General features: G+C 38.8%; 1 protein-coding gene across 1 annotated transcript in view; it reads right to left on the reverse strand.

The window, feature by feature from the left end:
• Positions 1 to 25,571, reverse strand: part of MYOM2 (myomesin 2) — a 76,718-nt gene that overhangs the window by 47,936 nt on the left and 3,211 nt on the right. The window contains exons 2-12 of the mRNA XM_082303316.1: positions 23,570 to 23,649; positions 21,581 to 21,714; positions 20,464 to 20,583; positions 18,715 to 18,853; positions 18,381 to 18,538; positions 17,417 to 17,509; positions 7,926 to 8,014; positions 7,795 to 7,845; positions 7,358 to 7,522; positions 2,842 to 3,003; positions 812 to 953 (exon numbers count right to left, since the gene is read on the reverse strand). Of these exons, the coding sequence (XP_082159442.1) occupies positions 812 to 953; positions 2,842 to 3,003; positions 7,358 to 7,522; positions 7,795 to 7,845; positions 7,926 to 8,014; positions 17,417 to 17,509; positions 18,381 to 18,538; positions 18,715 to 18,853; positions 20,464 to 20,583; positions 21,581 to 21,687 (1,226 nt within the window). The 5' untranslated portion in view covers positions 21,688 to 21,714; positions 23,570 to 23,649. The remainder of the gene's footprint in view (positions 1 to 811; positions 954 to 2,841; positions 3,004 to 7,357; positions 7,523 to 7,794; positions 7,846 to 7,925; positions 8,015 to 17,416; positions 17,510 to 18,380; positions 18,539 to 18,714; positions 18,854 to 20,463; positions 20,584 to 21,580; positions 21,715 to 23,569; positions 23,650 to 25,571) is intronic.

The raw sequence follows: 25,571 nt of genomic DNA on the forward strand, positions 1-25,571 counted from the left end.
TATTGAATTAGACCAAATGACAGGGTAGCAAATAGCAATGAGCTGCAAATGCTGCTTTTAAGTGCAGAGCCGTAGACATTATGAAATCATTTCAGTAATGATTTGCTGACTGACAGTTTCAGACACTAAGGATCAAATATTCTGCTCTGGCTACAAGGAGCAAGCATTCACTTCAGTGGAAGAGACATGCAAAACAGTGCTTCGATCCACTGCTTGCCAGCTGCCTGCACTGAGCTGAAACCCCAGCAAAGTGCAAAGCTGACTGAAGGACAGAGGCCTGCCAGTCTGATTTAAACTACCAGCTCCCAGGAGACCAGGCCTTGAGATCCTGATGCACTACATTTAAGAAAGAAATAAAAAGATAATGTAATAACTCCTAGGTTTCAGCTTTTGCACTATAGAGATTAAAGAGACTAAATCTAATTCAAGATACCCATGGATTCTAGCTTTTATAAATTAAATACTGTCAGGGCTCATTCTCTGTTGTGCCCACATCCATACTACTGAACATTTTAAGTGTATGATAAAATGTGTCTGCCTGCAAATATTACTTGGAATGGCCTCCAGCCCCTGCTAATTCCCAGACTGTGCCCAGAATTGCCTGTGAAAATACTAAATCATCTGGGCTAAAAGTTTGCCAGGGAGCAATCTAGTAATTTAACACAGTGTGTAACTGAGTTCCAGTGCCAAGTGTCTGTAAAAATATATCTAAAGAATAAACACATTGAAAGGATAGAATGATAATTTTTTTCTCTTCTGGCATTTTATTTCTGGAAATTAAAAAATTAAATAAATGCTAATGTTTACATACTTGTCAACAAAATATCCAATAACTGGGCTCTCACTGGTTGTGTTTGGTGGTTTCCAGGTAACAATAACATAGTCTCTGTTAGCATCATGGCATTTAACATCCATTGGTGCCCCTGGTGCTCCTGCGATCAGTGCATCGGCATCTGGACCACAAATAAAAATAAATTGGTTTTGACCCCAACTCCTCTGAAATACGTCAAAAAGGCAAAAGGAAGACTTCCAGTTCATTGTAATACTTGCTTATATGAATGGAAGCCCAAACATTTCATGACATACTAATTCACTACAGTAATGATTTGGGACCTTATATTTTTACACAGATAAAATGTTCAAGGATATTTTTGAGGAGAGAAAAGCTTTTTAGGAATCAAACACCTATTATTTTTGATGAGAATTAAAAGTGTAACCCACCCATGTGTTTTTGATGCTCTGTCACTGAAAGCTGTAACTCAGAGTGTTACTAGTCAGACCAAGGTACTTAGTAAAGAACATGTAGCCCATGAAAACAAAACTCTTAAAGAATAAAAAATTTGCAAGCTCCTGGTACATTTATAAGGCTATGTTTTATTTACAGTCTTACAATGTCACCTTTAAGATATCCTTTTGTGACTTCATTTTAAGAGATATTGACTAATTCGGACCCTCAAATGAAATCTTGCAACAGGTAAAGTTCTCTCCCTTCAAAGGAAGATGTCTATAACAAAAAAACCACCCTGTACAGAGTCTAAATTTATAGAGTCTGATCCAAACCAGGTGTGAAGTAGTTTGTGCTCAGTATCAGATCACAGCCTACATGAAAAAAGGCAAGAGAATGGGCAGCAGACAACAGTAGAGACTCCAGAGGACATAGCTCAAGGCCAGGGTCCTGGGCATGCAAAGGGATCAAATATAGTATAAAATGGACAAGAGAAGTACAGAAAATTCATCCATCACTACAACAAAGACTTCTAAGAAAGATTTATATATTAGTGGGTGTTTTTCCCCAGAGTACTGTCTTTCTTGGAAGGTAACCTGGACATAAAAAGCTTTAGCAAATTGTTTCTAATGAGATCAGGGTGCCAGAGGGGCTTGTTTGAGACATAGCACAAAGCTGATGAAGCTCTTGCACTAGCCCTGTGAGGAAGTTGGATTTCAAACCCCTGAAAAACACATTCACTCCCTCTATCCCACACAAACTGTCTGGGTGACACTCCCACAAGGCACATACGTTCCAATATGTTTCCAAGAAGAGCAAGGTTTAAAATTAATACAGCTTGAGTGGCTTCAGTGGGACTGTTCCAATTTGCCCCCACCAAGGATGTTGTCTAATGTATTTTAAAGAGTGAAAGAACTGCTCAAACAGAAATATTTTCATCTTTCAGTGAAGAAAATATAAAACTGAATACTAAGTTCTGCTCACAGGTGCATGTAGAAGCTCATTCTCACTTCACTGAGAGCTGTGCATAGAAATGTGATGAAAAGTTCTGACCTTTATTCTATTTTAATACATTTACCTCCTTCTATCTATGTCTCTTGTGAAAACTGTATTTCCTCAGTCAGCTAATTTCTTACTTTTCTTCTTTTCTCTGGATAATGACATGACTATGACTGGTATAGTGGTGGGAATATTTCTTTTGCTTTTTCCTGCACATATCCCTAAGGCAAGGCACAAGATATGAGAATGCCCAACAAGGCTCATTCCCAGTTTCCAATCTCTAAAGCCAAAACCATCACAGTGAGAACTGATTGTACACAAAGGTGTTTATTTCCTACCAGGAAAGGAGATGACAAAGAAACCAGTTGTCTCTTCACAAGAATGGTTTCTCTGGTTCTTCAGGAAACAAAATGTCCTCAGGAACATGCTCCTCTTGAAGCTCCCCATTCATGTAAGGTGACTGTTTTTTAGTACAGACTACTATATACCAATCAAATGCCTATGAAATACCACAGGGCTAAATTTCTTTTGTACTTCAGTTATTACATGGGATTGTTTCATAAAACTAAACTTTATAATGTTTTTTAATTTCTCCTCAAGAAACATTAAAAGTTTACCTCTTACAAACAGGTATGCACTGCATTCACTGATTCCACCTCTTGAAACCATGCGCAGGGTGTATAAACCTTCATCATCTTTGTTCAGATGAGTAAAGGAAAGAGCTGCCTGGCCTTCTCCAAAATACAGTTTTGTCCACTTGGAGTCCTTTATCAGCACGTCTGGAAGAGAAAACCCATCAGGCACGTTACTGTGCTGCTAGGACAACCTGCATCCTAGAGCAGTTCTCTGCTAACCAGGGACACAAACTAATATTTATGCAGTTTTGTTCAGACTGGTAGTGCTTTGATGCTGTGAAAACTTTACAGAGAGCAAGTTGCAGCTCTCTGAAATTATTTGATCAGTGAATTTTAGAGAACATGAGGTCTAATACTACTCCATAAAGTGCCAACAACAAAATTCCCTTCACTGTAATTTTTAATACACTGAGAGACAAAAATGTTATCCACATTTAGAAATATTGACATGAAACCTGCCATACCCTGTAATGAATGCAGGGTGGAACCTTGTTTCACTTTTAATAAGTTTTGCTTCCTGTTCAGGTCAAATGTCAGCTTACTCAATTTTTCCTTCCAAATTTAAAAAATAAATTTCAGTTTAATCTGAAAACTGCTATAAACATACACTAAATTTAAATCTTCAAGGCATGCCTGTTCAGCCTTGAATAAAATTAAATTTAAACCTCTCAAAGGTGGGAGGTGGTGGCCCATGATTAATGCACATTAATCTCATTGCTTAGTGAAACCAGAGGAAAAAAATGAACAGGATATTTTAGGCTAGCCAAGGGACTTTCTCATATTAACCTTTTAAATAGCTGATTGGATTATTTTTGATTTTTACCTCCCTAAGACCTATCACACATGAATTTATTATAATTAATGCAGTAGAAGTATGTTAAAAGATCGGAATATCTATGAATGTTTATCATTCTATTGCTTAAATAGATTTTGGAGCCGACACTCAAACAATTGCAAAGGAATCAGTGTTTTCACATACCTCTGAATTGCTTAAGAAGGTATAAAACATGACACACATTCAGATAATAAAGCATTATATCTATATATATATATAAAGACATACGTTACTAAAACTTACAGCAGTAACTTGCTTAATTAGCCAAGCATGCTGTAGTTTTATGGGAAGCACACAAACTAAATTTAATCACATTCCTTCCCATGAGAACCATAGTCATGAGATCCATACCTAGAAAACCTGAGTGTCCCCTTTCTGTCATCCTGTCAACAATGGTACTCAGACTTTGTGTAGAGAGACATGAAGTACTTTAAATTAAATCATAAAATACCTTCACCTAGAAACTTTAACCAATGCATGAGCCCTGTGGAAAATCCTAAGGAAAAAAACAAAGTTGATTAACCAGCATCTCTGTAAAGCTGGTCGCATATTTAGACTCCAAGTTTCAGTGGATTGGTTGCTATCTTAGTTTGAATACATAGAAACTATAGGCAAGCCTGTAATGCTGCTAAGGCCAGAATCACCCTTTTCTATTCATTATGTGTACCTGACAGAAGAAATTGAGGAGGTAGTTGTGTTTGTAAGAGGAGAAAAGCTTCTCTCCCTCACACAAGACCAAAGATCCACCGGAAATCAACAGAAGCCCTCTTTTTTTAATGCAGTCTGGATGAATGACTTTGTAGGCAAGACAATTAGAGTAAAGTTTGGAGGCCTCAAACATATTTAGAAGTTCTAATAGAACAATATTCATATACCTGCCATCACAATAAAATTACAATTACAAGACTATTCACAGTCTGTTCATGTGTTGTGCTCCATTACTTCTCCCAGAATTTACCGAAGGACAAACCTGCAGGAGACTAACCCTCAGAGGCAGTGTGTCTCAAGCCTCACATGCTGTTTTTAGTACATAAGATAATTTTCCTAATACATGATGAAAATTCAGACAAAGAGTGGGGAACTATTACATATTGAAATTTCTTTTCATCATGTATTTTTATTCCGCTGAAATTTTAGCTAGATTCTTCACTCCATGACTTTTCCTTCTGAAGTCAATTACTTTATTCTAGATTACAGTATAAATGGCTGCAGAACGCTGGTGCACATGGCTTTAGAGTGTTTATATTACATTAGACATTAATAACAGAAAGTTCCTGAAATCAGCTGAACTCATGTCCAGATTAAATATATGTTCCTGAAGTATTATTTTGATTTTGTTCTTTCAATATCTTAAATGGTTCTTTCAGTATCCTAAACTGTTCTAAGTGGGCCATGAATAATAGACATCATATTAGTGTTTGTGAACACCAGATCAGTTCAGAGGATTTGATTAAGCTGACTTAGACCCTAGGAGTCTACTAGGTGCTCTCAATAAGGCTCACTAGTGTGAAGCTTATTTATGCTAGATAAATACAGACTTTTCCTGTGTACAATTATTATAAGTAAATCATACATATCCACCTTGGGGCTTTAGTTGCTATTATTTGATTAACACAAACTGAAAAATTTTAGGAAGAGTATGGTTTGTCTTAATGCTAGAATAGAATTAAATATTACCTCTCTAAAAAACCAGAATGTCTAAAGCACATGATGTTGAACAAATTATTAACTTCTCATTGCTTATATTTATGCATTGCCTCCAGCTCTCAAGGGACTCAACACAGGAAACTGTAGTGCATAACAAAGATTCGTAGTGCATGAATTCCTGCTGTGTTTGAGAAAAAGTTCTGCCAGTTAATGCACCTGTACATCTCTTGGAAATATTGTGATCCATGTACTTGTAACAAAGGACAAATCTAAGCTTGTTTGTAACATCCTATTTCATGTAACATAATTAGAATGATGGGATGAATGCCTACCTGACTCCCTAGCAAAACTCTATTGGCTTTAAACAGACCAAGTTTTCATCTCAGGTTTTCACAAGTAAGGACTTATTAAGTTCAATAAGGGAGAAAACAAAGAACATAGTATTGTTACATATCAAGAAGGAATTATCTTGTCATTATGAAGACACAAAGAGAAAGAGCCACGAAGTTTCGTCCATAGTGCAAGAAAAATTCATGTTTGATGAAAAGTGGAACAATATTGGGAATTCCTTGAAAATTAGAAGTTCTTCTTAGTTGCAGTTTCAAACTCAGAATCTGAGAGATTTGACACCTTGAAAAACTGTACCCAGTAGGAGACAAAGTAAAGGTACCCTTGAAAATGATGGTTCATCTGAGAGGGAAGTGAGCAATTATTTTTAGTTATTAAATATCCTGAAGTGTATAGTAAAATTCCTGTTTGCTTCAGTGGGAATAGAATCTGAATTCAAGGACCAGCCTTAGATTTTAGGTTAGTCACCAAACAGAAAAAGACATTTTTATTATTTCATATTTTTTACTTTATTGACATCTAATAGCACATTACAAGGAAGTATCCACAATGATAGAATGAAAAAGTAGTAGTTTGTTCCCTGAAGGATCAGATGTGAATCTATGTAAAACTATGATGTACGTGAAACAAAAGGCATAACAAGCAGTAACAAAAGCATCCTTTTTCTGATTTTCCTAATCTTGAATTTTCTTGGCTACCTTATTAATCTTACTGTCCTTTCTTAGCTTATTCTTCACATCTTCTCAGCTATGGAAATTTCTGCCAACTTTTTTTGGGACTAGTCCAAACATCAGTCTTGGAAGTCCACCATTCTCAAATGTGGTCCCTTTGGGGAAGGGTCTAACTCTTCACAAATAACCAAGGCTTTCCTTAAATCCTCAGGTAGAATAATTACTTTAGAATCCTACACAGAGATTGTGGTTGGTGAAAAGTGGTGGGCTAAATATCTACAACAGGCTGCTATCCATTAAGCTCTAAGTAGCTAGTTTTATGTTTCAAAACCCTTTTTTGGTGCAATGAACAAACACTACTCATCCAGGGTTTGTGTACCATCCACCCCAGTATATTATAAGCTTAGTGATGCTATTTTGAGCACTTCATGGTAAGACTGCTTCATGGTAAGAGTGGCATAATGTAGGTTTTCACTGACACAAGAGGCAAGGTAAGAAACCTACCAACATGGCACATTAAGAGCAGAGCAGACATATTGTGTATCAGGCCTGGCTTCTGTAAGTATTTCCTAACTATACATTCATGTGATTTTAATACAAAATTCACAATAAATACGGGAGCAAGATTAAAGTGGAGACCCATACCTCAGTACTTCAAACTTCAATTTACTGCCTGTGAGTACCCTTCAGCTCAGTGGTCACAGTATTCAACTATAAATCATTGTGAAATCTGACTCTGGATCTCTACCAAGTAAATGTTCTAACTATTGTGCTATCAGATAATAAAAGGTTACCTCCTGTTGCTATTAACGTATGCTCAAGAAGATGTTGACCAAGTCACTTAATTGAGAGTGCAGGACTATAAATTCTAACTAGAGATATTTTTTTGCTCTATTCCAAATTTCATTCTGAGAATATGGTGCTCTAAACCTGACCTGTGCCCTCAGCATCTCCTCCAGCATTTTCCAGGTAGCTTCTATTCAATGTAATAACTTACCATCTCTATACCACTCAGCACGAGGTCGTAGTCGTTTCAACTCTGGTGTGATCAACATAGAACACTTCAAGGTCAGTGTTTCACCTTCAGTTGCAAAAGTGACTCCGAACTTCTCCAGAAACTGGACATCAATGTGGGTGAAGCAAACGTCATATGACAGGGGCACTATGCATGAGAAAATGAGAGCATTCTTCAGTACAAGTAAATTGTACTTGGCACAGAGTAGTGTCTGATCTGGAGATGGAGCTTTCTGATATACTGTATGCTGATCTAGAAATTCAGATGGCAAAGCAAGAGCATCTGGACAGCTCCTATTGTAACTGAATGCTTAGAAAGCAAAGTCAGAAGAAGCAAGTTGTATTCAGTTTTCTCATCTGTAAAATATTACTCTGACAAGAGGACATAAATTATCTAAGCAAATAGAAAAAAAGGCTTACAGTGGAAGGGCATTATCGCAGCTGGGTGAGGTTCTCCCTCCTCTCTGAACCCTACAAATAAACATACAAGAAATATTCAATGACATGCGCATTATATTTATTTATTGTTTTAAATATAAAGTAGGTCTTACTTCGCACAATCACAGCACAATTTGTTGATGCCTGACCATGGATGTTTGTTGCAACTGCTGAATAGGTAGCAGAATCATCAAAGTCAGCTCTGAAAAGAGGACAGAGAAAAACAGATGTCTCTTTATGCAAATAAAAATTCTCTTAATGATTTATATTACAAGCTAAACTATGCCAACCATAAGGAAAGTGTATAAAGCTCTTCACTGGTGTCACACAGTGCAAGACATCGATGAAAGACAATCAGAAAGCTGCTACTGTTTTTAACTGCAGTTAAAATCACAGCTTAGTGCACAGGCTGCATTAACTTGAGCAAACTGGAAATGACCTTTAGAGAACGATCAAAAGGAGATAGCTGGAGAATGCCAGTCTGACTATTCCCTGTCTGTATGTAACCTTCATTAGTCCATCTTGCCCTTCTGCCTTATTTTAGGACAGAGACATGGAGTAAAAATAGATGTGATTCTTGCTCAAATTCTGCCTTCTATGGCTATTCCCAGCTGGCAGACACTGGTATTTTTTGCCTCTCTCATATCTCAATCCAGGAAAATTATAAAAAATCAGGAACACCAATAAAAATTGTTTATGTGCATACATGGCTTGGTTTGTCATATTTTTTAGTGAGAAAAAAAAATTCATTATGCAAGAAGAGTATAAACAAATATAAAGCAAGAAATAGTTACTTGGTGCAAAACACTGATATATTGTCTCACTTAATCCATCCTTCCTTGAAGTTACATGAGCACATATATGACCAACTGTTAAAATATAGGTGCAAACCTTGATGGCCCAGTTATTTTCTTATTTAAAATTGAGTCCATCAGGAATAGTTCATTTAGTATTATATTTAATGGAGACCACTCAAAAATTTTCAGTTATGAGATACAATACTATGCATGCATGCATTTAGTTTCCTCTCAGAAGAACAAATTTCTGTCTTCTTGGCAACTGCCAAGTGATGAAATTCTGATTGCACTTGTCTTCTAAGAGGTCATATACCGCAGATGTGGAAGAAGGAATATGTAAGGGTGTTTTATGGAAATTGCATAACAGAATGCCAAATTTGGAGTATGTAGCAGCTGTCACAGACACATCAGACACCTATTTTTCACTTCTTGCATATGTTCTGGACAGTGTCAGATCATAAAAACGATACTATCTGTACTGTGATGGCTAAAGCAAAACCTGATGAAAGTTCAATTAAATTGAGATTTCTCTCTCTAAATTTACATGTATAACAGCTCCTCCTGGTGGCAATCCTTTAGCCATATATTTCACAAAATCATGAAATCAGTTACAAAGTTTATCATACAATTAATTACCAAAGTCATAAAACTAGGCTACATAACCTAAAGAACTGCAGCTGGGTAGAAAATCCTAGTACAGTCTGGACAGGAATAGTGAGGTTGAAAAACAGTTTAAAAGAATTGAAATCATAGAACCATAGAATTATTAAGGTTGGAAAAGACCCCTGAGACCATCAAGTCGATCCATCAACTTAGCACTACCACCATGTTAAACCATTAAACCATGGCTTTCATGGCCCATGGCTACATGATTTTTGAAAACTTCCAGGGATGGTGACTCAACCACTTCCCTGGGCAGCTTGGTCCAATGCTTGACAACCCTTCCAGTGAAGAAATTTTTCCTAATATCTAAACTAATCCTCCCCTGGTGTAGTTGATGCCATTTCTTCTTGTCCTGTCACTTGTTACTTGTGAGAAGAACCTGGCCCCACCTGGCTACCACCTCCTTTGAGGCAGTTGTAGGAGCAAGAAGGTCTCCCCTGAGCATCCTTCTCTCCAGGCTAAACACCTCCAGCTCCCTCAGCTGCTCCTCACAGGACTTGTGCTCCAGACCCTTCACCAGCTCCATTGCCCTTCTCTGGACTCACTCTGACCCCTCAATGTTTTTCTTGTAATGAGGGGCCCAGAACTGGACACAGCACTTGAAGAGTAGCCTCACCAGTGCTGAGTACAGGGGTACGATCACTGCCCTGGTCCTGCTGGCCACACTACTGCTGATACAGGCCAGGATGCCATTGGCCTTCTTGGCCATCTGGGCACACACTGGCTCATGTTCAGCCACTGTCATCAGTATGCCCAGTATTTTCCTCTGGGCAGCTTTCCAGCCACTCTGTCCCCAGCCCATAGCACTGCAGGGGGTTGTTGTGACCCAAGTGCAGGACTGTCACTTTGCCTTCTTGAACCTCACACAATTTGCCTCAGCCCACTGATCCAGCCTGTCCAGATCCCTCTGCAGACCCTTCCCACCATCCAGTAGATCAACAATCTCATGCAACTTGGTGACATTTGCAAACTGACTGAGGCTGCACTTGTTCCCCTCATCCAGGTCACTGATGATGTCAAACAGTTCTTACTCCAACACTGAGGGCTGGGGATCACCACTTGTGACCAGCTGCTAGCTGGATGTAACCTCATTCAGCACCATTCTCTGGGCTGGATGCTATTTAACAGATTTTTACATGAAGTATTTTAAAATTACAATACCTGTTCCCAGAGCTAAAAAGCTCCATAAAGCTTAACTGATTCTGGACTTGAGAGATGTCAGACTTGACAACACTTCTTTGCAATGAATTTTAAAAGCAGAACATTTTTTTCACTGTCCCAGTTCCAAACTATTTAACACTTGTGTAATAAAATGCCAAAAAGCAATATAAAACTGTAGCACAGGACGATTTCCTAAGGCATGTTTCTCTATACTGAAATGTACATAATTCAGGTGTTTATCACAGTCTGGTACAGTATCTTACTATAATATAGCAAGTTAACAACAAATGAAAATGCTCAAAAATTTCTTACAAGGGGCTTTGCAGAATTAACTGTTCTGGAAATGTAAGGCATTTTCGTCACTCTGCTATATCCCTAATTTAATAATCTGTATATAGAATACACAGTAAATAGTGTAAATATAGTACATAGTATATTTAATAACATATATTACATATTAACAAATTAAACAGCATTCATCCCCAGAAACTGGATTTTGATTTCCCTAGTGCTGATGTTTTAGAACAGCCCTTGCCATGCCTTGGTGTGCTCCAGCTCACAAAAAGGATTCCCACACACAGCTCAGGAGATAGTAAGGGACCTTTCCCAGAAAGCAGACTGGATGTCTGACAGCCCTGTCCTGAAGGGTGAGAAAATTAGTCTATCTCACACCAGGAGGTCACTGTGGCAGAGAATGTCTTCAATCTGCTGCATCAGGCAGAGCCCAGGAGTGCATTTCCTAGGCACTGGTGGCAGGTACAGGCCACAGTGTGCCCTGCAGTCCTTGTCCCCAGATACCTGCCCCATAAAGTCTTCCTGCCCTTCAGGCCACTACCCAGGCCACTCACCATCCTGACAAAGACCTACAGAGGTGCATAGTGTCTTCCTACCACCTACACGTCCAGGTTTCTTCTAGGTGAGCTAGACCCTCCCAGAGGAGGGTGCACACTTACACCCGGCAGGACATTGCTGGGGGAACCATGCTGTGTTTGCTGATCAGGCCTGATCCCTCCCTGGCCTGGACATGATTTGACAGCACACAGCACCCATGTCATAAATGAGTGATGAACATTACACCAGCTTTGCTGCACTAGGCCATTTCCTCACATAAGCAAAGCATTACTTCAGGCTGCTTCGCTTCTCTCAAATCCAACTTAACTGCTCTAACATTTTGTTGTTGCTACAGAGGGTTAACAAAAAAAGATAAATCTCAGCATTGCTTGACTGAGGTTAACTCTGATTAAATCTCACTGTAAACCAGTCATCATCTGCTCTCAGTGTTGGCTTCATTTTCTAGCAGAACAACAGATAAAATAGTTAAACAGGAACCAATATCTGTAAGAATTACACAGGATTTAGGAACTAAAGAGAGATTTATTGTTAAAAAACAGGTGGCCTAAAAATAATCCTGAAAATAGAGAAACATGTATTGTGGACTAACTTGGGGTCCCAAACTGTGCTAAACCACTCAAAGTTTCAGAAATTTAAAGGCGCAAGTACTGCAAAGTTGTCCCCCTAAAATGAAGAAACAGAATGGCAGATAGCAGATTAACTTCTCAAGTGGATATATATCTGTGCTCTTCTCAATCCCCTCACTACAGTTTTTTCTCTTAAGAAACAGCAAAATACATCTTTTGATGGGATCTTTCTGTTTGTGATGGTGTCCAAGGTAGAGAAAATAGAGTATGATCCTAAATGTCTCTAGAAAAGACAGAAGATTCACAAAAGGGTCATATCTTTAGTGAAAAGAAGCTCAAAATCTGAAAGTAAATATTTGACAAAAGTTAGTGATAGAGTTATAATTCATTTTCTCGAGGGGAACTTAAGAAAGAAGTAACTGACCAAATAGCTGACCACATTCTTACAGCATCCTTTGTTTTTTATGAAGAGAAATGAGGTATTTATGGTTATGGTGAACACACAATTCCCCAGGCTAGGCAATTTTTGCTATTTAAGAGGTCATAACAACTCTACCCATTTTCTGTAGCTTACTGCTTTGAAAGCAACTTAAAATTCTTTGCTATGATCATTCATCTGACACTCCAGGAGACAAATAAACCATCTTAGACAGCCTAGTACTCACTGAAATGCCTTTAAATCTTATATTGGAAATGGAGGATTTTAGTGGCTAGGAGCTAGATAGCACTTTTGTTTCATATCCACTACGAAGAAAGTTGGACAGGATGGCAAGTTACATTAGGTTCTGACTTTCCTTTTGTGCCAGGTAATGCTCAGATGGAGGATTATCCTTGAAATTATCTATTTCCCTGTATGCTAAAAAAATCTTAGATTTCCTAAATTGCACTGTAAAGCGTACTGAGTCAAGACCAGCTAGAAAGTAAAGTACCCAGGAGGCAAGGTGTGGTCTCACAGTTATTCTTGTTTTATGATGGAGAATGTGTTTTTCAGCCTTTACAAAGGTCAGATAAAATATGCATGGAGTACATTTAGATAGCATAAAATGTGAGTGCAGAACTGTATCTGTCCCAAGGTACTAATACTTTTTGTGAAAATTAAATTGCTCTGAATCCACATGAGGTTCTGAAGTGCTAATGCTTGTGTGGGGAATATTCCCCAGGCAGATATATCTATTTAAAATGCATATATTCATCCAACTGCCTAGTGCAGATTTAAACACAGGAGTTAAGAGTGAAATAGCATCTTTTTCTGAATTAGAACACAATTCAGTGCATGTAAAGAACAGGAGGCAGTACGTAGTAAATTACAGAGTTAAAAATTACTCCTTTGAATCCAAATGACACAATTTTCAGTGTTATGGTTATATGACATCAAAATGTGGAAATACTCTGCAGAATTGCCATCTCCTGTGCTGATTCTCCAGTCAGACTGAATCTGACAGATTCTTTCTGTTGGTTGGATTCTGTGTTTAGGGAAGAGGGACCTCTGTTATAAGGTGGCCACTTCCTCAAGCCCCCAGCTAGGGCAGCTTATAGGGGACAGTGACTGACAAGCCAGAAGATCACGTATTTGGGGGCTGTTGTTTGCCTTTCAGCAAGGAGAGGAAAGCAGTACACCATTTTGCTGCCTATACAGCCCCTGGTACTGCATACCTGCAAAACCCAGGGAGCTGCAGTCTATCACCCACCAACCTTGCACAGCTCAAAGGCTCTGCGGGCTACGCCGGAGGATCGCCTTTGTCTCAACACCTCTGTCTCTGCTCTGCTTCCACTCCAGCGGAGAAAGGGCACGCCTCGCTGCCTACCTCTCCAGATTAAATCGTCTCAAGCCTTTTGTGCCTAATCAAACTAAAATAGCACTATAATGACTGCACAGGGTCATTTTTTAAATGAGAATAGCTAGAAGAGATGGTTCGTTCAATTTTTAAGCTTTCCTTTTTGAAGCGGTGCAGGTGGTACTGAGGACTGGAGTGCCAGATCAGAGGCTGGCCCTGCCTGCTGCCAGCAGGTGTTACACTGCACTCTGCTGGCTCTGCCACAGTTCTGCTGATGCAGCTGCAAACCTTCTCCTCAGCGATGATATGCACTTCTTAGGCTGTGACTTTATTAAATAGGAAAGGGAGAGGGTCTTAATAAAAGATAAAATACTGTTAAACCTCGAGCCCTGTAGATATGAAACTGTGTGGCCGCACCACACTGACAGTGCTCTGGAAAGTCAGATGTCCTTCCCTGCTCCTACCATCCGGCTCAGCTCACCCTCCTGCTCACTGAGGGGTGGGAGTCAAGAATACCCCCAGGGAGGAGTATACTGCTGTCTCCTCTACACACCAGCCAACGTAGCTGGGACTGTAACATAGGCATTCACAGCTGAATAAAGCCAAAGCCAAGTGATCCATTTAATAAATCATCACAGTAAACAAAGAAACAAAAAAGCCCAACTCTGTTGCTAAACAAGTATTAGCAACTAAGAACTTAAAAATGTTACAATTTTTAATTACTAATATATTCACTAAGACAGAAAACATTTTTCATCTATGCCATAAAGCAATGGCCACCCTCATCTTGACTACCTCTGATACAGAAGCCTTTTTTTGTACTGTGTGCCTGCCCATAGTTAAATTATGTGGGACAAAAAGTACATTTTAAACAAACCCACACATTCTCAGATATGTATGATCCATTTCAACCACCAGGAGCTTTGCCTCCCAGGATTCCTCACAGTCTCCTCCTAATAACCTATCAGATGTGAGTTGAAAGATGGGATGAACCACTACCCAAATACGTATCACTTCTGCTATAATTACAAGATGTGCAAAAAATAGAATTAAACTACAAACTCCGTTTCTTTACTGCTCAAGGGAGACCTTGATCTCAAACTCCCATTGGAAGAAGTTTAAAAGGAGCTAGAAAGAGACCCTATATGATAGCACTGTGAATGCATGCAGAAAATGTGGTAAATTGAGAATGTAGCATCATAAAAAATATGAGACAGAGAAATTAAAATTATCTGGTTACTGTAGGCTTATGGGTTCTGGATAACAGCAACAGTGGGGGATGAAATTGTGTCCAGTTACTACTTTAAGACAACAAGGTGATGGTAAGGTTTCGGTTCCTCAAGAATGTTTCCACTAGGATCAGGGAATACTCACAGGAATAAATATCCCACTTGCATCAGAAGGAAAAAGTTCACTGCCTGGGCTTCGCTGAAGTGCTAGAAAAGTAGCCAAGAAATTCCAAGGCCATTCTGAGTGGCTGTGGATAAGATTACATTCAGCTCAGCACTTTAGTATGAACAGCTGAGAAGAGCACAGAAGTGGATAGGAAGAAAGTCCCAATGGCTCCACCTCCCAGAAAAACAAATTATTCATAAAATATAAAACATAAGTGCACAAAGATATGTGTGGAAGATACAGAATTAATTTATATATGTTTGTACAAAAGCATGAATAATTTATATATTTTAACCATTATCCATACATCCATTGCTTTCAATACAAGATGCCCTTAATTATGCTCTAACAACATGTTCTTCCATTTCCTGCATGTTCATTTTCTGTGGTTTTGGACAGAAAATACAGCTGATGATCAGGTTTTGAAATAAAATGGATTATCAATAAAGAAAGAAATTTTAAATTAAAAAATTTAATTTAATAAACTGTATAAATCATAACTATCCCCCAGTATTATTTTAAGTGTAGAAGGGAAATCTGTGTGAGAGCAGGCAGGAATCTTTAAGTGGCAGAAAGATCACACTGCCAAACAGAATGAAATAAAAATGGAACAACTGTCTCAGAAGATGGCAGCTTGGCTGAATGTGAGAGAGTCTGCATGAGTACTGCATGAGTCTGCATGAGAGGTCTGGGACTAGTAGACAGGGGGTGGGGAAACCTGAGTGTGTGCCAATAAATGACTCTGTGCTATGTCTGAACTTTTCTGAAATATGGCTAAGTCTGAACACTCCCAAAGCTGGTTGTGCCTACATGACTGATAACCAGCCCATAAAAGAGATAAAAAGCACCAAGGGGATGGAAGCCATTATTACCCTTCAGCCTGATGGTTACAGGTGCTCAGAAAGCAGCATCAGCACTGATTCTCATTTCTTCCAAAAGCTATTTAGTCCCAAAATGTCACAAAGGAACCTGCATGCTACATAACTGGCATCTGGACTCACCAAGAAGTTCTTCAGGAGTGATAACCAAAAGAAATAAGCAGTCAAAGTCACTCACCATCAGGAAGTGACTAAAGTTTCATCTCCTGACTGGCACTCACACATATCCCGACAAAGGAGAGTGTTTTCCATTTCCCTGCTAAAAGGGAGAGGATGGCAAAAGGACAACCTATTTTTATCTTTTAACCTCCTGTTCTTATGGTCAAAAGTAATGTTGGTGGGAAGAAACAGTGGTGCTGACAGATTTCATGGATACAGAGAGCAGTTAGCAAGTTATCCATGGCCTGGGGGCAGAAGACTGAGTGCCTTCGAAGCACCTTAGGGAGCAAAAACCTGGTGATTCTTGCTGCCAGGTTCTGTACAGGGATATGTTTCTCCCATCCTGAGCTATGAAAAGATTGACAGTTGGGCTGGACTTGGCTGCAGGATGGCAAAGGCAAGTAGTCTTTCCCAAAAGCAGAAGGAATGATGCACTTATTTTCTGTACTAATGCCACAAGGCTGTGCTCAGGGCTACTTCCACTGCTGACAGATGGAGACAGGGTAGAAGATTAAATGTTTGGCCAGACAAGTGCTAGCCACAAATATTCCAGCTGTTTGAGCACAGCTGATACTCATGTTCTGGAGAAATTAAAAGAAGGGGTTTGTGTCTCTGTTCTAGGCATTAATTTTGTTTTTAAATATTGCAGTCATGTCTTAATTTTTATTTGGGTTTTTTATATCTTTTAAAAAGCTTCCACTAAGTTATATGCAATATTTCAATTGTTTAGGAAAGCATGGGATTAGTTTATGGGAAGCTGTTCTACCCAGGCATGTTCTCTATCACAAGGTTAACATTTTGAAAAAAATAAAATTAATTAAATTAGAACCTTTAAAAAAAATAATTTACACTTCCTTATTTTTTGGAAAACAAAACAAAACAAAACAAAAAAAAATAAAAAGAAAAGAAGGAAAGGAGATGAAAAACTAAACAGAACCTGACATACAGTAAAACAAATACAGTTGTGTATCCCTACCCTGCCCAGCTATATTTTTGCTTACCTAAAAGAGCTTCATCATGACAAGAACATATGAACATATAATTTTCCACTTCAAAAGCTGAGAAGGTATAATTCTAATAAAAAAGGAGCTACCACTTTTTCAGCTACTTGCCTCTTCTTTTATATCTTGTAGATTGCTGAAGTTAATGAATATAAATGTCTGATTTTTCATTTCATTTTCATAATCTAATAGGCAGGTACTCAGTGAACCTTCTCCAGCCTGAAAGTGAGTACCAACAGAAAAGTGTGCTGAATTTAACAATTCTCTTGCAGCCTTTGTGTGAATTTTTAATTTTATTTGATATAAAATACTTTGTATAGAGCATTAATAACTGTTGTATTCCCCAGAAAGATTTACCTGTTTATATGTAACACATGTACTCCATATTTGCTTTCAATTCTGTACTTTGTTGGATCACTTGCAGGGAAAATCAATTCCTCATTTTTATACCTGACAATCAAAAAAAAAACACAAAACTCATAAATATCAGCAACTATTCATTCTTCTGGTAGATCTTTGGATCAAGATATCATTTACTATCATCTGAACTCTGTCTATTCTCATGCAGTATTTTCCAGTCTGTATGGATAGATACATATTGGGCCATGAAGGCAAAGCAGGACCATCACAGCAGCAAGGAAGTGGAAAGAGAAGATGTACACCCAGTCTAGAAGAGGAGGAGGAAGAGAAGTACAGAGAGGATGGCATGGAGCTTGAACTTTCAAGTCCACTACCCCTGACACAAGATGGGAAGCAAGCTTTATCTTGCACCACAGTAAAACACTTAAGCACTAAAAAGGGGAGCAGCAACAGAACTGTGCCTCGTGTTAGGTCTTCACAGTCCAGCCTGAGGCTTTCACATATACAAGACAGCACCTGTCCAGAGAGGAGGTCAACTGCAAGAACCTTTATGTCCTCCTCAACAGAAGCTAACACAACGTGACCACAGATACAGCCCATGACAACAGCGATGCCGTGCACATTTATCCAGGTCTAGAAAGTAGCTATGAGCTCTGTGTAATTTGTCATTTGTGACTTTGTGTTCAGGAAACTCAATGGCCAGAAAGACTGGAATGCCTTCCACTGTCTGCCTTCTGAAATACTTGAGTTTGCTTCTCACATTGCATGGGGCCACTCAGCAAGTTTTCCTCCCACTCCCTCCACTGCAGTATCAACTGCTGCGATCCAGCACATCTACGAGGATTATAAAGCGGATTTAACAAAGCCATTATATACGTGACACTTATCAGTTACGGCATAACTTTCAAATGCAAAAAGCTTAACAACATTTTTAGAGGGCTAGGAAAGGCCAGTCTCTTACCATTGTACAACAGGGGTTGGAAATCCTTGTACAGTAAAGCAAAGGCTCACAGACATCTTTTCCCAGACAGTGTGAGACCTCAGGCGCACCAGAATTTCAGGGGCTCGACTTATAGTTTCTTCAATGATATGTCTTTCCAGAGCCATATTTTCTTCTACCTATTAAACATGGGAAAAGAAAAGAAGCATCTGGCACTAGACTCAAATAGGGTAGAAGATCTAAACTTAAATCCACAAAAAGATGCTTAATCACTACTCATATTTGAAGCACAGGCCTAAATTTCAGTATATCTTGCAATTATTTTTGCATAGGAGCAAAAAGATTCAGCAGGTACCATTCTTTGCACGGCAAGTCTATCCAGATGCTCTCTAGCACGGTGCCTGGCTGTGTGAATCTCTTTTTCCAAAGCAGACAACTCACTGGCAAAACGGATTCTTTTCTCATCACTTGCATGAGACTTTTGCTCATGACTCCTGTGGGACAAGAAAAAAAATCAGGTAACTAATATGAAGCTTTAAATTTGTCACTCATACACATCTGGCAACCAAAGGCTCTGAAACCATATCAGCAGGATGTAAAATTTAGGTTAGGCATCATTCTTAGCATCTATCTGCATATCCTAATAATGAGTATGTGAAATCATGTGACTTTCTTCATATTCTTTCCCCCTGTATTTGTGGGGCTATAGCTCTAGGTCTTGAATTCTGCTTTGGTCACATTGACTGGTTCCCCCCAGTCCTCTGGTAGCTGATGTCAAGAACCTGCCTGGCCTCTTTCTGGCCCCTGATTTTCCTTCCTATGGACACAAGAAGGCAGAGGAGTGAAGGCAAGTTCTGTGCCTGTTCACAACCTGTTAAAAGTTGTGCCTTTCTTACATAGTAACCTTAGCTTTAGAACCTGGGAGCTCTTGTAGCTCCATGGGCTGTTGTCAGCTGACCTCATCTGAAAGATACAGACCAAGGAGTTCACATGGATTTGATGAACAGTTGCATGCAAAAAAGCTGTCCTTTGAAAATGATGAGCAGAAACTACCAGGAAATTATAGTTTTGAAAAAATTTTGAGCTGTTCCCTGAAAATCTAACTCCACAGATTTTCCAGAATTCTTAAAAAAACCCCAACTCATAAAAGTTTTTAGGAGAAGCTAGCTCCATTTCCTTCATTCATGCTGATTCAATAAACAGTGTATGCCACTCTTTTCCTTCCCAAGAGGACAAAAGAAGGTACTGAATATCAGATATTTCTAACATGTCTGTCAATATAGTCAACATATGGCAAGACTGTGAAAGCATAACCCAAATAAGAAAACTTCCATGAAATTCAGTGAATAGTAGATCAAAATATTATTTGTCTGATATTTAAAAAAAAATCTTTGTACCATTTCAGTGCACTTTAAATACCAGCCATGTTCTGCCATGTCTTTTTTTATATTGATGAAATTAAAAACTAAATTAAAGTATGCAAAATCATTTTATTTTCCTAGAGATTTCTGTTCTGAGGTTATATATTTCAAACCAATCGAAGTACCAGAACCATATGGATGTATATGATTTTCACAGTGTATTTTCTGCAAACATGGCAGAATTCATTCTTATAATATAAATCCTCCATGGTTTTGGTGTAGTAACTGTAGAGCAAAGCAGAGCAGAAACAGCGAAATTCTCTAAGGGGAATATTGTCATCAGCACAGTTACTATGGGATTTCTTATCAAGTCTGTAACTGAGACATGACAGTAAACTCTTCTGATATTCTGGAAAGAATTTAAAACATTTAAATTGATCCAAATTAGAAATTAGGAATAGTGGAGTAGGCCTGTTCAAAATGAGTTCTGGATACCAGGTGGATTCTAATTTATTTTTGTTTTAAAGCTGTTTTCAACAGTCAGAGTGGGGATCAGGGGAACAACTCTGGGATGAAATATGAGACTGAAAGTGACACTCAGTCATTTAGTGTTCCAGCCAAAATAGATTAGTGAAGAACAGTGACAGAGAAGCCTCTAGTCTTGTCAACTCTGAAAAGAGCCCTGGCAAAAGAGTTGGGACCAGAGTCACTACACAGGTAAGACTGCACCGACAAAGCTTTACCTTTTCCTGGATTCCTGCATTGTTTCATGCGCCAAGGTGCGTGCCCTCCTGGCACAGAGTCTACATGTTGTTTTGCCCAAGCCAGATGATTCATAATAAACAGCCTGCCTGGAAGCAGCCCTTCAAATATAAAAGACATTGTTATAACCCAGAAATTCAGGTAAAACATGAACTCACAAACGTCAAAGAAATTACTTTGAGCTGAATGCCACGACTGAGCACTGTTCAGTGAGAAACTTTTGCATCCTCACTGACTGCACTAGGTCCCGATTGACACTTGTCTTTCAAGGGCTTAATGCCCATCATCTGTCACTGGGGATCACTGGGTGTTTTATTTCATTCTATTAAATTTATATTTATTTCAGTCTTCAATCATTCAGGTGCAATGATAGCATTTCAGTGAACCACAAGGGTACCAGCCTCTCCAACGCACAAATCACAAGGATTCCCCATAGCATTGTCTGTTTCTAAGTATTCCTGCCTTTCTATAATTCACAGAACCTGCTGCATAAACTCTCCTCTTTTATAAGGGAATCTGGACCAGCTAGACAGCTAGGTAGGCATGTTAATTATTAAGGAGGGAGAACAGCAACCCCAATACAAAATTTCAGGCTTTGAGATAAAAAGAATGTGTATTTTCTGGCTAAAACTCAGATTTCACATGAAAAGCATTGAGCCTTCATTTAAGTTTAAAAAAGGAAATTGAATTGCAAAAGCTATAATTAGTTATGGCCAGCTTCAGGAGCAGGAATATCATCATGTCATACAGAAGAATGGGTAAAAAGCTATTTCTATGACTTACAACAAATTTCATGGCAATTTTTCTTGAGTCAGAGTTTCAATTTTAGACTAAAAGGAAAAATTTTCAGTTTAGAGGTAGCAAACAGGACAGATCCTAAGCTAAAAGATCTGTGAAGGTATCTTGCAATGTTGTTAGGAAGTGTAGCTATGCTGCTGAGAGACTATAGACAAGGGGCATGCCAATGGAAGGAAGTGGAAAACTATCATTCTGAATAAATCACAATTCTTTTGGGTGGAGGGGAAAGGTGAATATCTTGATTCTAAGAAGTGACTACCCAAAAAGAGACCTGTCTATGCTCAAATACATGGCACTTACTTTCTTGCTGCATATTCCTCAAGTATATATCTTGTCTGAATGTTGCGATAGGACTGATCAAAGTGCTTGTGCCTCCTCTGGTAAAATGGCACTGCTACTGAAGACATGCTTCCTCTTGTTACAACCAGTAACTCCTGCAGAGAGTGAAGTTAGCCACAGATTTAGCCATGCACACATTTAGCCATATATTTCAGACACTTTGGTTTGATATTTTTTGATATGTAGACATGTGTGCGAAAATGTACAAATGTATAAAACTGCACCAATTTGTGACAAATAGAGCCATCAGTCACATACATGGGTACCTCAGGCTGTATCTTATCACTCATACAGTGTGAGCTATAGAATCATAGAGGATAGCCTAAAAGATATCTCACTAGATCATTTTTCCCCTTCTTTGCAGATGTCATTTAACATCTCCATAGAATTTCCCACGGATGGAAATTTGACAGGTTTTTGGCCATTGTTAGATATTTCAGCTCTTCACTCTTCAAACCTTTCACTTTTTCCATTCTGGCAATTTATGCGTACTATTTTTTGTCCAATTCACCATGACAACAAATAGACTGTATTCGCCCACTTTTGTAGCAGCCTGTTGAAGATTTTTTTTACTTTTCTTTCCTGATCTCTTATTTAAACCCTACAAAGCTGGCTCATGCAATCTTTCCTCATGGGTTCCTATCAATCATTCCGGTTTCCTTCTTGTGTACTTTCTCCAAAGCATAGCATAGTTTTTGATCATTATTTGGATAGAAGGTTCTAAGAAACATTCAGGGTGCTCCCACAAGAAGTGTGGGGGACAAAAGCATGTTTCCCACTGAGTTAGAGTTAAGCAGATTCCCAACCACATCATTAAAAGAGCATGGAGGTGCCTACACGCCTTTGTGCTCATTAGAAATATGATGATAACTTCTTGCAGAAGTGGGGAATGTCACCAGCCATGCTGTGAGTAGGTGCCAGCTTGTGTAACTTTAGTCCGGCTTAGATATGGGCTTCTCTACTCCTGGGCCATTTGGCCCAAACTGTGGTGAGGGACCCCAACTGAACAGCCAAAACCTCCCCCACAAGGTACCTACACTTCAGTGACAACAGAAGCAAGCTCCCAATACAAGCATATAAAGCAGATGAAGATTTAGTCAGGTAAATTACTGCAGTAATTTCCAATTCCCTACTAAGAGCTAAGGGGAGTGTCCCTGCTGTTATGCTCTCCTGTAGCATGCAGGCTGCCAGCTCCATGCCAGCACCCAGGGCACAGGCTGAGGCATGGCCTGGGATCCACCTCAGGGCACCCATGGCAAGTGAAGCAGCACCGGCTCACCCAGGGACAACATTAAGAGTGTGTCAGGGTCCTGAGGACAGCAATGGACCTGTCCCGGCCCAGCCTCCTCCAGAGTTCCTTCTACCCTGCCCACAGGCCAGGACCCTATGTCAGCCCCCAGGGCCATCAGTTTCTCCCCAGAAATGACACAGCAGATGCAGTCTCCAGCTCCCCACAGCCTGGCCCTGCCTGGACATGGACCATGCCAAGAAGAACCTGTCTCACACCCACACAAGAAGTCCAAATTTGTAACAAAAAGCCACATAAATAGGCAGCTTCATGATGTATATAAAATGAAAGCTCAAAGGGATTTGGATAGAAATCTTCTAAACTCATTTAGATAAAACATTTAACAAGGTAAAATGACAATATATACCATATTTCCAACATATAGGATTTATCAAAAAAGGGAAATGCTAGTAATAAATTGAGTAGAGTAAAAAACAGCAACAGTGTGTGATTGTTACTTGCAGATAGTCAAGAGCCGAGTCAGGTGCTCCCAAATCATGATGTTCTCATATCAGCTACTTTTACTTTTCCAAGAAAAAGTAAGAGCAAGCAGTAGGTATATTTAATAGAAGTCATATCTTCTTTTAAAAAGTTCTGAGATCTAAAGTGGTTTTTACATTTTATCACTTCATAACTGCATCTTCTGCATAACTTAGAGTTACCTTTTCAACCCTTTTTCAAGAGATATGAGAATGACAAGTCACACGTTCAGGAATGAGAGCTTTAGGCAAAGCACCAAACACTGCAAAACAAAAATGAAAGAGGTTTACCACATTACTATGCAACATTAAAGAAATATAATGCCACATTTCTAGGGAAATAAGAAAGTTAGCATGACCCAAGTTAGCTCAGCACCTTGCAGAGATGCTGGCTTAGTAAGATGCCCTCATACAATGCTGAACTGACATGGACTCCTCATGGACCTATTAACTCATCATATGACACAACGTCTTGGTTATATGAGCAGATTTGCACAGACCCACAAGCAGCCTTGGCTTCTCCTGGTTTTGATATCTGTTCATCATGTGATGTTACATCTGCAGACATCGAATACTGGTTTTCTTCCTGCTAACTGTGTGACTATTGTGTATTTGACATTGGATTTCCACAACAGTTCATATGTCAACTGGACAATTAATGGTATAATGTTCCCTTTTCTCTGTTTTTAATTAGCCTTTTTGCCTAAATGAAGGTGCAGAGGACAAACACATAGATTAAGCTCACTCCACTGTTAAGTGCTACGCATATTTACGTGTGGCCAAGTTAAATAAATCTGCGAGTTTATCAACATGCAATGTACATACTGGTATGTATATAACTCACATTGAGATCCACTTTATAACAATTGCAGAGTAATGCCCATTTATCTGGATAGATCACAGTCTGAGTCATTTTCATTTTTGAGAGAGGAGAAAACACCATTGTCATTTGCAGTCCAGCCTTTTTCACTAAATGTGCAACTTATGTTTTAATTAGCATATCTTTTTCTATTTGTCAGCACCCAGCACTTCTCAAAATTTGGCTTCATATATTTTTCACATTTACCCAAACACGTTTAGTATAGAAACAAGGGTATCCATCCACTCAGAGCCTCCATACAAGCAATTAACTGAGCTTGTTAGCAGACAGACTCACTTTGCCTTCTGCTAATACAGAGGGGAGCTGCCTGGCAACAATTCCAAATGTAATAATAATGATCAGGTAATTACAATAATGTTGCATTTAATACTTAATAGTGCTGTAAAGACAAGTATCAGAAGAGCAAAATCAAAGTCCCAATGTAAAAGCAGCAGGGAAGATACTGAGCTTCTGATGAAAGAAGTTTATACTGTATTCCTAGGGACAATATGTTGACCATTTTACCAGTTTTCCACTGATACACATTTATATGAGATGTTTGAAATATATTCTAATATGTAGACTACCTACCACTAACAGAGTTAGAGAACATGCTATGCGGATGAAAGCTTAACCCCACTGAATTTATTGATTTAGGTGAACCAAAATTTTATTAATGACAGTGTCTGGAGACCTAGTTACACTGGCAAGTGAATTGGTGGAACTGACTCAAAAGTGAGTTGCAGCCACTGGTCTGGCAGAGAAATTGGGGGGAAAATCCCAGTGGAAAACTGAGAGCTCAATAACAACAACAAAAAAGCATAGGTCCAGAGAAAGACAAATTGATTATCTGAATGATTATAACAAATTAAAAAGCAAATCTCAAGTTTTATTCACCAAGTTCTATTGCAAGAATTTTGGAGGCCTTGTTGAAATATATGGTCTGTGTGTCATGAGCAATCCTTGAGTTACATCCATGCAGATCCTATTAATGATCCTGGATTTCAAGAAAAAGACCTAGAATTACAGGAAAAAGATGATCCTAAAACACTTGGTGTCTTATCTGACCCTGTTAGTGCAATGTAGCACCATTGTAATCCTTCCTTTCTAGTATTATTATTCCTATTAATTTCTATGACTATAAATGCTGGGGCCATCGAAAGGACCTAAAGTGCACTAATCTATGTGCTGTATAAACCACTCAGAAGACTATTAAACCCAAAGAAAAATATTATATCAGCCAAAATGTCCTCAAGGATTAATAACATAAACCACAGGTGAATTAGACTGTTCAAGTCAGTTTACATAAACATACATTTCCTCATG

Source organism: Coloeus monedula (genome assembly GCF_965178545.1).
Source record: "Coloeus monedula genome assembly, chromosome: 2".
Taxonomy (NCBI): domain Eukaryota; kingdom Metazoa; phylum Chordata; class Aves; order Passeriformes; family Corvidae; genus Coloeus; species Coloeus monedula.